We start from the raw sequence: 13637 nt of genomic DNA on the forward strand, positions 1-13637 counted from the left end.
TGTTAATCTTTTTATCCCCTCCCTCGGTCACTCTTCCTTCCACATGAATGGATGGTTGCAAAAGTTCTTCAAGCTCAATTGGTCTCTGCATTAGAGCATTTATAGCAATGAAGGATTCTTGATGTACGTAACATTTCACCTCGCTCATGAGCTTTACCCTTAACAGCAGTCCTGGTTTATTGCAGCCAAGCAGGGCGTAGAAGGAGCTGCAATGGCGTTCGATCCCATAATCCACAATCATCCAGATGATATTGACCAAGTGCGCACACATACTCACGTGACCCTTTTTCTGTGTCTCCCTCCCTCCCACAGCTCCAATCCAAACTTTTTCACGTGGAGAAGTTAAAATGTTTTCCTTTTATTCTTCTTCCTCCTGCAACCACATGCTCGTTTCTTTAATAAAACGGCTTTCATCGATTTGATGTATGTAAAACGTTCAGTGCACGTCAGGAATAATGAACAGGAAGTGGAAGCACCGATCGAAAGTGGAAGCACCGATCGAAAGAGGAAACGCAAATTCCAGTTCGGCTCATGGCAACGAAACGGAACGGTCCGCTCATCAAACCACTAAGGGAATTGGCAGCACAGGATTTCATTTAATCAAATCACCACTTGTACAATTCCATCTTCACTTTCACCTCGTAGTGTGGCCCTCATTTTGTAAATCGCACACCTGCGCCGGCCTCAAAAGCGATCCATTACATTGCACGATACACTGAACTCAATCGACCGAGATACCTGCGTTTGAATTTTAACAAGACCTCCAATATACCGCATTATCGGATGGGCACGCTCGAGTGTCATGCAAAACCGAACAGTACGAGGCAGAAGTCAGCAGGTGACGGCCATTTTGGTCCCACACTTTTAACGGTCACACGTGTGACGAGGCATGAGGGTTAGATTAGCAGGCAGGAGGAAGCAAAAGGACACTGCATAGCAAAAGCATGAATCAAGAAAAGCCTTCAACAGGTCCTCACCTCACCCTCATTTTGATACAATTGAAGCAATTAGAAAACAAAGCAAACTTCCACAGATCAATTGTATGTCACCTTAATTTTGAAATGAGGACACGTGATCAAAAAAGTGTGGATGGCATCAATTCAGGAGTTCAAGGTACGTCACAGGAACTTTTCCACGTTGTCCTGCCTTTTCAGCCATCAGCCAATCGTAGTCCATTCCTGGCAAGCTGTACACCATGATCACCTGGACAACAGGGTGTGCAAATAAATAGCATTAGCAAAGCAAAACAGCACCGACGGCCAAGGATTTTCAAACCAGAAAAAGCAATGACGCATCAACCGAAACGTCCAAGAATTCAGTTTACCTGGTTCAACAACGAACTACCGTATTTCCACGCAAAGAACCAACTTTATAATTATAATTAGTTCCAACTAGAAAAGGTCAAAAAGCAGCGAGGCTGTACGTTAAATTAGTTCCAACGAGAACGACGCTCTTCGATATGCCTCCGCCCACATTATTACATCATTATAATACTTGTACCAAGTTTGATTTTAAATCCATTCAGCTTTCCTCAAGTATCACATTTTTACCTGATCTCTGACATCACCAAAATCACCTCCTCTCCTCAACTTTGATGTCAAAATATAATCAGTTAATCTTTGCATCATAATATATACTTATACCAACTTTGGGCAAAATCCCATCACTGGTTCACAAGTTATCACAACAGGATTTTTTTTAACCAAACATGACCTTTGACCTTTTGACCCCATCATCGAATCAGTTCATGTTTACATCATAGTACATACTTGTACCAAGTTTGATTTAAATCCCTTCAGCTGTTCTCAAGTTATCACATGTTGTTTTACCTGATATGACCTCTGATCTTTGACCTTTTGACCCCATGATCTCAAGTTCATCTTTACCTCATAATATATACTTGTACCAAGTTTGTTCAAAATCCAATAACTTGTTCACATGTTGGCACAGCAACATAATTTCTACTTAACATGACCTCTGACCTCTTGACCCTAAAATTTAATCAGTTCATGTTTACATCATTATACGTACCTGTACCAACTTTGGTCAGAATCCCATCACTGGTTCACAAGTTATCACAGCAACAGGATTTTTACCTCACATGACCACTGACCTTTTTGACCTCATGACCCCAAAATCGAATCAGTTCTTCTTTACCTCATTACACAGTCATGGCCAAAAATATTAGCACCCTTGCACTTTTTTCAAATAATGCACCATTACTTCCAAAAAATTGTTGAAATTAAAAAATATTTTGGTAACATTTGTATTTCTTTGGTTTGCAGTGGAACAAAACAAAAAAGCTGAAAAAAAAATAATCCTAAATCTTAGCTTATTCCACACATAAATCCTAAAATGGCCTGGACAATATTATTGACGCCTTTTAGAAGTTGTTAGAAATGATTAGATTTCCAGCAGGTGAGTCTCCTTCATTTTGGAATTGAACTCACCTGTGGTGAGTTGCAGGTGCCTGCAATATAAAAATCACTCATTTAACCAGTTTGAATAGAGAAAAGGAGTCATTCTGCTGTTTCGTGTCACTGTGGATACCGCAATGAACATGGAGAAAAGTAAGAAAACCAGAGAATTGTCCTAGGAGGTCAGACACAAGATTGTAGCTAAGCATGGGCAATATCAAGGCTCCAAGTCCATCTTCAGAGACCTTGATGTTCCTGTGTCCAATGTACGCAATGTTATCAGGAAGTTTAAGGCCCATGGCACTGTAGCCAACCTCCCTGGACGTGGCTGCAAGAGAAAACAGCGAAGCATATTGCAGCGAAGGATTGTTTGAATGGTGGAGAAAGCACCTCGATCAACTGCCAAACAGATCCAAGCTGACCTTCAGACACAAGGTACGACAGTTTCAACTCGCACCATCCGTCACCAATTCAATTAAAGAGGGTTCTACGGTCGGAGACCCAGGAGGACCCCACTGCTGAGAAAGCCCGACTGGAGTTTGCCAAAACACACCTGAACAAGCCAAAATCCTTCTGGGAGAATGACCTGACCACAGATGAGACCAAATTGGAGCTTTTTGGGAAAGCACATCATCTCTATGGTTACAGAAAACAAAATGAAGCCTTCAAAGAAAAGAACACCTTCCCTACAGTCAAATATGGAGGGGGTTCAGTGATGTTTTGGGTTGCTGTGCTGCCTCTGGCACTGGGTGCCTTGAATGTGTGCATGGCATCATGAAATCAGGAGATTACCAAGGCATTTCGGAGCGCAATGTACAACCCAGTATCAGAAACCTGGGTCTCCGTTGAAGGTCATGGGTCTTGCAGCAGGACAACGAACCCAAACATTTCAAAAAGCACCCAGGAATGATTCAAGACAAAACTCTGGACTGTTCTGAAGTGGCCAGCAATGAGTCCAGATCTAAATCCCATTGAACACCTGTGGGGAGATCTGAAAACAGCAGTTGGGAGAAGGCATCCTTCAAATCCTGGAGAATTGGAGCAGTTTGCACAAGATGAATGGGCCAAACTACCAGTAGTGAGGTGTAGGAAGCTCATTCATGACTATAGGAAGCGCTTGACTGCAGTTATTTTGTCCAAAGTCTGTGCTACCAAATATTAAGTCTCGGGTGTCAATAATTTTGTCAATGCCATTTATTTTTATTTTCGGATTTAAAAGAATATAATATTAAGTTCTGAATCAAATGCAAAGGTTCTGTAATATTAGCAGTGAAATAAAGAATTGTGGAGACCAAATACTTTTGTCAATTTCAACTTATTTTTAGAGAAAATTGTGAGTTATTTGAAAAAAGTGCAAAGGTGCCAATATTTTTGGCCACGACTGTACATAAGTGCACCAAGTTTGAATAAGATCTTCAGCCGTTCTCAAGTCATCGTGGCAACGAAAACCTATAACAGATGGACAACCTGAAAACAGTGCCTCTGGCGACTTCGTCGGCAGAGGCGTAAAAATTCCAGCTGTGGGGTATACTTGTGTGCAGGTTATACGGTATTTCACCATGCAGCACGTGACATAACCAAAGGGGCCCATGTTAAGTTATCAGGGAGACACAAAGAGGCAGATTTTCTAGTAAGTTTAAATGTAATATCCTTAATTAGATGATTTGCAAATTTTCCACACACATATATCCAATTCCAAAGCTATTAAGGTACCAGGTAAATCGTCTTCTGTAAAGCCCAAAGTACTCGTCTTCTGTGTCACTGTGAAATAGTTGAAGCAGCTCGGAGTCAGCAAGTGTGTGGTGTTCAGTTCCCAAGTTTCTTGTATAGCGCTTGCCAAGTGGCTTAAGCACTGAATCGAGCACTCCATTCAAAACCGTTGATGAGGAACTGCTGGCTCGGCAAGCATGAGCTCGCTGCTTCATAACTGAACACACCCCAGGCCTGTTGCAATCCATGTCGTCAGCACTCTCGTCCTCTTCTCCAGAAATCAGCCCAATTTTTCGCCAACTCAGTTTGAATTCGGCCGTGAAACTTAGGTACGTTTCCTGGAGCACTTTTTTCCCCCAGGTGTGGGTATACCAGGGGGTGGGTTATTTGCATGAAAATACGGGAATATTAAATATTTTGAAGCGTTTGCTTGTGCTTTTCAGTTGTGCGTTATTCTTTTCCAGCCGAACCGTAGCACAGGAGGCCCCAAGGTGTGTGTACGTACTTCAGAATCTGGGCAATGTTTTAAGCAAACACACGTTGACCTCGACTTCAGTTTTGAGGCCAACAAAGGCCGCTAAAAGTGTATATTGGAATGTGGGGTTAGGCAATGCCGCCGCACCCACAGTTAAAAGGTAACCACCATGAGGCCAATAACTCCATAGCTTTTCAATGTCCAACGCGTCCTGAAAAGTTAAACCAACCGGGCACCCCCCACCCCCCTCACTCTCCCGGCAGCGCCCTGTTAGTAAATAAATAAATAAACAAAGCATAGCTCTTAAGGGTCTCTTTTCCATGACTTACTTCCATGCACAATCTCACCTCATCAGCGAGCAGCGACAGTTCGCTTACATCTGCCGCATCGTAGTCATAGAGGACGCGTGCACGCCTGGCACATGTGCCAGGTGATACAGACATGGGAGAGTCAAGACCCAGCACAGCTGGACCTGTGGGCATCGCGCTGCTTAAGGCCAAATGGCTGAGGTCAGGCATGGTGGTATCTTTTGTCGCTTGAGAGGTCGACGAACTGAAGTGAAAAAAGGTACATATTTGTTACTTGCTAATCACTAACAGTTTTCAAAATGTGAAACTTTTAAACAAAAATCACGAATAACTAGCACAACCAAACATCTTACCAAGGAATGTCCCACTAATTAAATGTATGATCTGGCAACATTCAAATGCGTGTTCTGACATTAACAAATTGCAGCCATTTTATGTGAGGGGCAAGAGGAACTCTACTCAGACAATGGTTCAGAAATCATGTTAATGCCAAGTCAGGCCTGTTGTCAGCTGTATAATTTAACCAGCACTTCACTTCCATCAAAAACGACGCCGACTGCAATGATCCTTTCATTGCTTTATATTACAAATCCCAGGTAAAGGTTCGTTCCTGAGATGTGCATTTGCTCTTCCGATGCACCATACACCATTAGAGAGCGTTGGTTCTGCCAAATGGGTTTTCTATGCCAGGGTCATGCACAGCAGTTTGCAATCTCTTTCCCAGCAGTAGTTAGGTCAGGAATTTGGAACTTGTTTAATTCACTAGGAAAATCTTGCAATTTTGAGGACACGTGATAACTCGCCTACTCTTCGTGAAGGACACCGTGGGCTCCTTAGCATCCACCAACTAATGCTGGCAGACAGAACACCTGTTTAGTGTCCAGGTGTCCCATCTGCATATGCCAACTAAGGCCTTGTACACACATTGAATCACCCGGCCTGTGAAATACCGGGTGATCGTTTATAACTGGGTTTGGATTCAAACCGGGACTAGACAGCTTAGATGAGGATGTGTGCCTCTCGCATATCCTATCAGCCCCATGCATTTACTACATCAGAGCAAAAAAACACTTAATAAGACTTTCCCAAGTTTAAGCAAAGTTTAGAGTAGACAAAGACTTATTCAAATAAATTCCTGTAAAGGACAAAGAAGCAACAACGCCAATTGTTAGGCTTCATAAATTTGATCAAAGCAATGAACAAACCAGCATTCCAAAGACGCTCCTTTTCAAACAGCTATGGTTCAATTACCAGCAAAGCAAAAGTTCCCTTTTTACAGGAAAAAGAGAGAAAAAAAAAATCCTAATCAACCTCAACCACAATTTCCAAAATTATGCTGCAGATGTGACCAACATGGATGACTTCTAATGTTCCATACAAGCAAAGGTACCCAGCGTACCTAGGAAGCGGAATTGGTAGGCAGTGTGAGAGAAGGGGAAGGGAAGGCAGCACGAAGGGAGGGGAATGGAAGGCAGCACGAGGGGAGGGGAAGGGAAGGCAGCACGAGGGGAGGGGAATGGAAGGCAGCACGAGGGGAGGGGAATGGAAAGCAGTGTGAGTGAAGGGCAAGGGAAGGCAGCACGAAGGGAGGGGAATGGAAGGCAGCACAAAGGGAGGGGAATGGAAGGCAGCACGAGGGGAGGGGAATGGAAGGCAGCACGAGTGAAGGGGAAGGGAAGGCAGCGTGAGGGGAGAGAAATGCAAGGCAGTGTGAGGGGAGAGAAATGAAAGGCAGTGTGAGAGAAGGGGAAGGGAAGGCAGCACGAGGGGAGGGGAATGGAAGGCAGCACGAGGGGAGAGGAATGGAAGGTAGTGTGAGAGAAGAGTAATGGAAGGCAGCATGAGAGAAAGGGAAGAGAAGGCAGCACGAGCGGAGGGGATGGAAGGCAGCGTAAGGGGAGGGGATGAAAGGCAGCATGAGGGGAGGGTAATGGAAGGCAGTGCAAGGGGAGGGTAATGGAAGGTAGCATGAGGGGAGGGTAATGGAAGGCAGCATGCGGGGAGGGGGTGGAAGGCAGTGTAAAAGGAAGGGAAGGCAGTGTGTTACGGATTTATGTGAATTTATGTGAATTACTATTCAGGTCATTGCTTATTAATGTTTATTCTATTAAAGGTTGTTGTGGTTAAATGGTTAGAGGCGCTCTGGATAACAGGAGACCGGAAACGGGATGGTGAACCGGAAGAAAAGGAGAAGACAAGGTCCGGGAGTAGCGGCCATCTTCCTCTCATCGCCCAGCTCCGACGCGAGCGGTGTCGATATTGAGCAGCGTGGGGAACGCTGCGTTTGAAAGCCCGTCTGGCGAGAGGAGTTACCTGTGCGGGGTAACTACCGGTTACACGTCAAGTTGCCGTGGGTTCGTGCACGGAACCAAGCGTCCGGCACAGTTCGCCTCCACGTCTACAAGGACGCGTACGGGTCGCACCTTGGGCCTCGCGCGCTTTGCAAGCGCGCTTTGCTTTGCCCGCTTTGCTTTGCAAGGAGGTGTGCGCTGCAGCAGCTGTTCCCGGTACGCGACGTGCACGTTTGGAGCACGTCAGCCAGGGGTTCGTTCAACCGCCCGTGTGCGGAGAAGTCGACCTTCACCTTGGTCTGGAGGGGCCCAGAGACATTGTGAGGGACAGTGACCATTGAGGGGTCGTGAGTGGGGAAAGGGGGGAAATATATGAGATGGCCATCTTAGTAATATTGGTGATTGATTGTTGATGGTTGTGGACTGATTGGGGAATATATTATTGAGTAATCCGGATCCTTGGTGTGGGGTTTCTGATTGACTTGAATTATTGTGTCTTTCATATTGATTGCGCTACAAAAGCGTATAAATCATATATCTTTCTGGCGGGGTCCCTCCCACGGTCCGGGGGTTACCAAGACCAGGTAGTTACCGGGAGGACCACGTAACAGAATTGGTGGGGCTCGTCCAATTGAATTCCGGGATCTAAAATTGTATAACATAATAAAATAATAATTTTTAGTAATTAAAATTTATTAATTAATTATTAATTGGTAAATTTTTGAGAAATTGTGGTAAAGTCTTGGGTGAAGGTTAACAGGTGTTAATGATAGTCACCATGGCGTTTGTTGCACAGAACTTTGCGGTAACACCTAGTGAGGCACAGTTCCAAGCGTTACTAAAAGCGGACCTCTTGAAATTGGCCAAACATTTTAACTTGGAGGTCCGAACTAATTTGAGGAAGGCAGAGTTGCAGACCACGGTGATACAATCTATGGTGGGATTAGGAACATGGGACGAGTTAGCCTGGCAGTGGCTACCCGAAGAACCAGAAGACGTTGAGATCCGGAAACTGGAGTTGCAATTACGGAGCCAGGAACGGATCAAAGAAGAAGAAAGGAAAGCAGAAAAGGAAAGAGCAGAAGAAGAAAGGAAAGCAGAAAAGGAAAGAGCAGAAGAGGAAAGGAAAGCAGAAGAGAGGAGAGAAGAGAAACAAGCAGAGGAAAGGAGAGTGGAACGAGAACTCCAGGAAAGGTTAGAAAGGATGAAAACAGAGGAAAGGAAAGCAGAAGAGAGGAGAGAAGAGAAACAAGCAGAGGAAAGGAGAGTGGAACGAGAACTCCAGGAAAGGTTAGCAGAAGAAGAAAGGAAAGCAGAAAAGGAAAGAGCAGAAGAAGAAAGGAAAGCAGAAGAGAGGAGAGAAGAGAAACAAGCAGAGGAAAGGAGAGTGGAACGAGAACTCCAGGAAAGGTTAGAAGGGAGAAAAGCAGAGGAGAGGAGAGCTGCCAGGGAACTCGAAGCAGAGGAGAGAAAAGCCGAAAGGGAGTTGAAGGAACGTGATCTGGCGCTTCAGCAAGAAATTAAATTCAAGGAGCTGGATTTAATGAGAGAACGGGGAGAGGTACCACCCTTGCTGACGGGGTCGACACCTAGCCAGAACACCTGGGATGTGGGCAGACATGTGAGGCTGGTTCCACCCTTCAGCGAAAAGGAAGTCACTCAATTTTTTCCACACTTTGAGAAAGTGGCTCGACAGTTAAACTGGCTGGAGGAGGCCTGGACCATACTAGTGCAAAGTGTGCTGGTGGGTAAAGCTCAAGAGATTTATTCGGCGCTACCAATGGACCAATGTGCAGATTATGAGGTATTGAAGAAGCACATCCTCAAAGCCTATGAGTTGGTTCCTGAAGCTTACCGGCAAAAATTCAGGAATGCCAGGAAGAGGGAGAGTGAGACCCATGTGGAGTTTGCCAGAGTGAAAGAAAACATGTTTGATCGGTGGTGTGAGTCGAAAGGAGTCGGGAACGACTTTGAAGCATTGCGTGACCTGATGCTGGTGGAGGAATTTCAACAGTGCGTCCACGAGGACATCAAAGTGTACCTGCAGGAAAAGAAAGTACCAAAGTTGTGGGACGCAGCCACAATGGCAGATGATTATGCCTTAACACACCGGATAGGGGTCCACACACCTAGCTCCTCGCCTAGACTTCAGCAGGGGAGTTATGGAACACCCGGTGCGGAGAACGACAATACATGGCGGCGGCCTCGAGAGGATTATGGGGACAACGCGGATACCCCAACTGTTCGAAATCAGAGGGCTACGGGCCCAAGACAAACTTATTTCCCGAGGCAGACCACGAGTTTTTCCTCCGGGCCTACTTGCGCCTTTTGCAAAAAACCTGGACACTTGATGTCCAGTTGTTACCTCATGAAAAGGGACAACCCAGAGCGGAGTCCGACTATTACAACTCCGAATGCGATGGCTAGCATAAGAAATCGCCCACAGAAGAGTTACCAACCATTTATTTATGAGGGGTTTGTCTCACTCGAGGGAGACTTGACGAACCCAAGACCTGTTAGGGTATTGAGGGACACAGGAGCCCATCAATCCTTAATGCTTGAAGGCATTTTGCCATTGTCAAAGAGTACCGCAACTGGTGATAGTGTTCGGTTACAAGGGATCGGTGGCTGTGTTAGTGCCCCACTTCATGTCATCCATTTGGAATCCGATTTGGTGTCAGGACCGGTCACCGTCGGTTTACAAGCCACGCTTCCTGTAGAGGGAGTATCTGTGATTATCGGGAATTATTTGGCCGGGGGGCAAATTTATGGTAACCCGAGGGTGGGTAAAGAGCCCCGCTGGGGAAATAACACCACCCCAGCTCAGGGTGGCGACAAAAGTTCCAAGTTATTTGTAGGGGGATTGAACTTCAACACAGAGGAAGAAGTTCTGACCTCTGTCTTCAACAGATATGGGCCGCTGGTGGAAGTGCGGGTGGTAAAAGACGGAAACGCAATGGTCAAGAGGGTTCGGCTTTGTCACGTTTGCAAGCACAAGAGACGCCAGGGAGGCAGAGAAGAATTGGAATGGTAAGGATTTGGAGGGTCGGACCATAACAGTAGGGAAGGCATTTCGTAGGCGTCGAGAGGTCTACAGAAGAGGACCACTTGGCGGTAGTTTTGGTGTTGGCAGCAGCCGATATTACTATGGAGGCTCCCAGAGTTATGGCATCTCCCGAAAGAATGATTGGCAGAGGACTGGCCGAGAAGGAGACCACCAGTCTGGTGACTGCTGGGACAAGGGGTCCCACCGTAACTGTTAGGAGTCCGGAGAAGTTGAAACACTCTATATACGGCGGAGCCGCCGAACCTGGGCTCCTACATGGGCTAACCGTGAACGCCACGTTCTTAAAAGGCGTCCCGGTAGGGAACGTTCCTACACGGACTAACCGTGAACTCCACGTTCTTAAAGGCGTCCATGTAGTGAGTACTCAGCTGGGCCTCCATCCAAGAGCAACTAGAAGTTGTCGACGCTTTGTCCAGAGTGAATTAATCTGGGGGTTTTTGTGAAATTTTGTTGCTTTATTTTTAAGTGATAATTGTGCCCGGGGGGAACTGAGGATTTGGGGGGTGTGAGTTATCAGGTTTATTTATCAAAGTTGGCCGGCAAAGAAAGTTTTCGCTGGGTTCAAACTTTATTTCTTGAAGGGGGGGAGTGTTACGGATTTATGTGAATGTATGTGAATTACTATTCAGGTCATTGCTTATTAATGTTTATTCTATTAAAGGTTGTTGTGGTTAAATGGTTAGAGGCGCTCTGGATAACAGGAGACCGGAAACGGGATGGTGAACCGGAAGAAAAGGAGAAGACAAGGTCCGGGAGAAGCGGCCATCTTCCTCTCATCGCCCAGCTCCGACGCGAGCGGTGTCGATATTGAGCAGCGTGGGGAACGCTGCGTTTGAAAGCCCGTCTGGCGAGAGGAGTTACCTGTGCGGGGTAATTACCGGTTACACGTCAAGTTGCCGTGGGTTCGTGCATGGAACCAAGCGTCCGGCACAGTTCGCCTCCACGTCTACAAGGACGTGTACGGGTCCCACCTTGGGCCTCGCGCGCTTTGCTTTGCCCGCTTTGCTTTGCAAGGAGGTGTGCGCTGCAGCAGCTGTTCCCGGTACGCAACATGCACGTTTGGAGCACGTCAGCCAGGGGTTCGTTCAACCGCCCGTGTGCGGAGAAGTCGACCTTCACCTTGGTCTGGAGGGGCCCAGAGACATTGTGAGGGACAGTGACCATTGAGGGGTCGTGAGTGGGGAAAGGGGGGAAATATATGAGATGGCCATCTTATTAATATTGGTGATTGATTGTTGATGGTTGTGGACTGATTGGGGAATATATTATTGAGTAATCCGGATCCTTGGTGTGGGGTTTCTGATTGACTTGAATTATTGTGTCTTTCATATTGATTGCGCTACGAAAGCGTATAAATCATACATCTTTCTGGCGGGGTCCCTCCCACGGTCCGGGGGTTACCAAGACCAGGTAGTTACCGGGAGGTCCACGTAACAAGTGTAAGGGAAGGCAACATGAGCAGAGAGGAATGGAACAGTATGAGCGGATAAGGGAAGGCAGCGTAAGCAGAGAATGGAAGGCAGAGTGAGCGGCGGAGAATGGAAGGCAGCAAAAGAAAAAGGGAAGGGAAGGCAGCATGAGCGGAGAGGAATGGAAGGCAGAGTGAGTGGAGGAGAATGGAAGGCAGCACGAGAGGAGGAGAAGAGAAGGCAGCACCTTCAAATATGAGGATTTGGCAAACTTATTTCACATTTCTTTCTTTTTCATATTTCTCTCTACTCATTCTAATTCTTGCTTCTTATTTATTTCTCTCCTTCTTTATCTATCTTGGGAGAAGTGAATTCTTGCAGAAATTTTTCTGGAAGGTTCACTTGGCTGCGCCTGGATTAGTTTGAGGGTTGAGGAGTAGCAGCTGAAACCCGAATCCTATCCAGATTCCTCCTGACGACTCAATCTTTGCTCTTTACTTATTCTGGTTTCTTCTGATGACTCCAATGCACTATTTGGTTTTTCATTACATTATCAATAGGTGCAAAGCAACAAAAAAAATTAATGAAGGATAAAATTAATTTTTCATTATGTAACTGTCTCTGGGTGTCTCCTGGCATCCCGGTCAAACAGGATAGAGAAACTACCCGTGGTTTACAAACTATACTATTTTAAAAGGGACTATAACATGGACTTCTGTTAAGGGATGCGACTAGACATGCAGCTGCGACCATGGTGTGTACCTGCTGTGAAATTGCACCTCTTGAAGCAAAGGTTACATTTTAAAGTTTTGTCAGATTTAACCAAGACAAGGGAACACACGTTTAATTTATCACCATAACATCTTACGATAATTCACCAAATGTCCGTCTGTCTGTCCATCCGTTCGAAGGTACCGCAAAAACGGCTGAACCGATCGCAACGATATTTTGGGTGGGTAATCCTGGGATCCCTAGAGTAAAATAGGCTATATTGTTTTTCCAATTTCAGCTTTGGCCTCCAGCATTTTCAGGTTTGGACTCACGCATAACGTTCACTTCGCAATGCAGTGACGGTGAGCACCAACATGGCAGCTGTAAGATTAATGCATATGTACATCTGATTACTTGACAAACGTACCAGAGAAAACAAATTGTTTGGGCAATGGGCTCTCCAATATTCGATGTGTTCACAGTTTGAATTACGTAACTTAACGTTTGTGACGATGTTTTCATTGTGACGATGTTGTGACGATGTTTGTGTTCACGGTAGTGTTTGATGTGACGTTGTGAACGTAATTTCGTAATGTTTTTCGTTTTTATTTTCATAATCGTTTAATGAACGTTTAAAGAGCGTAAGAATACTGTTTAATGATCATTAAATGAATGAATGAATGAATGAATGTAATGAATAATGCCATGGTGTCACGTTGGAAGCAGTGACAATATAAAAGTTTGCCAAGAACTTCAGAGAGAAAAGGAACTTTTATCAGCAATGTCGTCTATCCTGAAGTTCTAAGCTGAAGAAGAGGTACAAAATCATTCCATTTTTTTTCCTCAAGAAAAGCGTACAGTTGACATCACGATTTGAAACACGATGGAATAATATTTACCGATATGAACAGTGATGTGGTTTTTTTATTGAAATTCTAAAAATAATGTTTAGATTTTGATGATTTGCGTGTGATATTTAACGGATGTTTATATAAATCGTTTAAATAATCATTTGCGCCTCCCAATTGAAGCCCTGCCCTTAGGGCGGGTACCGTTGCTAGTTGTCTTTAATGTTAATTTGTAATTTTATTTTCAAAAACTACAAAACAAAAAAACAAACAAAAAATACTTTAAAATAGACACAATCTGGGTCCGCCACCTTACTATAATTCACCAAATGTCTGTCAGTCTGTCTGTCTGTCTGTCTGTCTGTCCGTCCGTTCGAAGGTACCGCAAAAACGGCTGAACC

At 45.2% G+C, this 13637-nt stretch overlaps 1 protein-coding gene across 1 annotated transcript in view; it reads right to left on the reverse strand.

Annotated features, from left to right (window-relative positions):
* Positions 1 to 576: 576 nt before the first annotated feature.
* The window catches only part of LOC137438583 (endophilin-B1), a 29353-nt gene continuing 16292 nt past the window's right edge, over positions 577 to 13637 (reverse strand). The window contains exons 9-10 of the mRNA XM_068133739.2: positions 4950 to 5154; positions 577 to 1203 (exon numbers count right to left, since the gene is read on the reverse strand). Coding sequence (XP_067989840.1) covers positions 1096 to 1203; positions 4950 to 5154 — 313 coding nt within the window. The 3' untranslated portion in view covers positions 577 to 1095. The remainder of the gene's footprint in view (positions 1204 to 4949; positions 5155 to 13637) is intronic.

Source organism: Myxine glutinosa, unplaced genomic scaffold (genome assembly GCF_964187855.1).
Source record: "Myxine glutinosa unplaced genomic scaffold, kmMyxGlut1.1 SCAFFOLD_1438, whole genome shotgun sequence".
Taxonomy (NCBI): Eukaryota; Metazoa; Chordata; class Myxini; order Myxiniformes; family Myxinidae; genus Myxine; species Myxine glutinosa.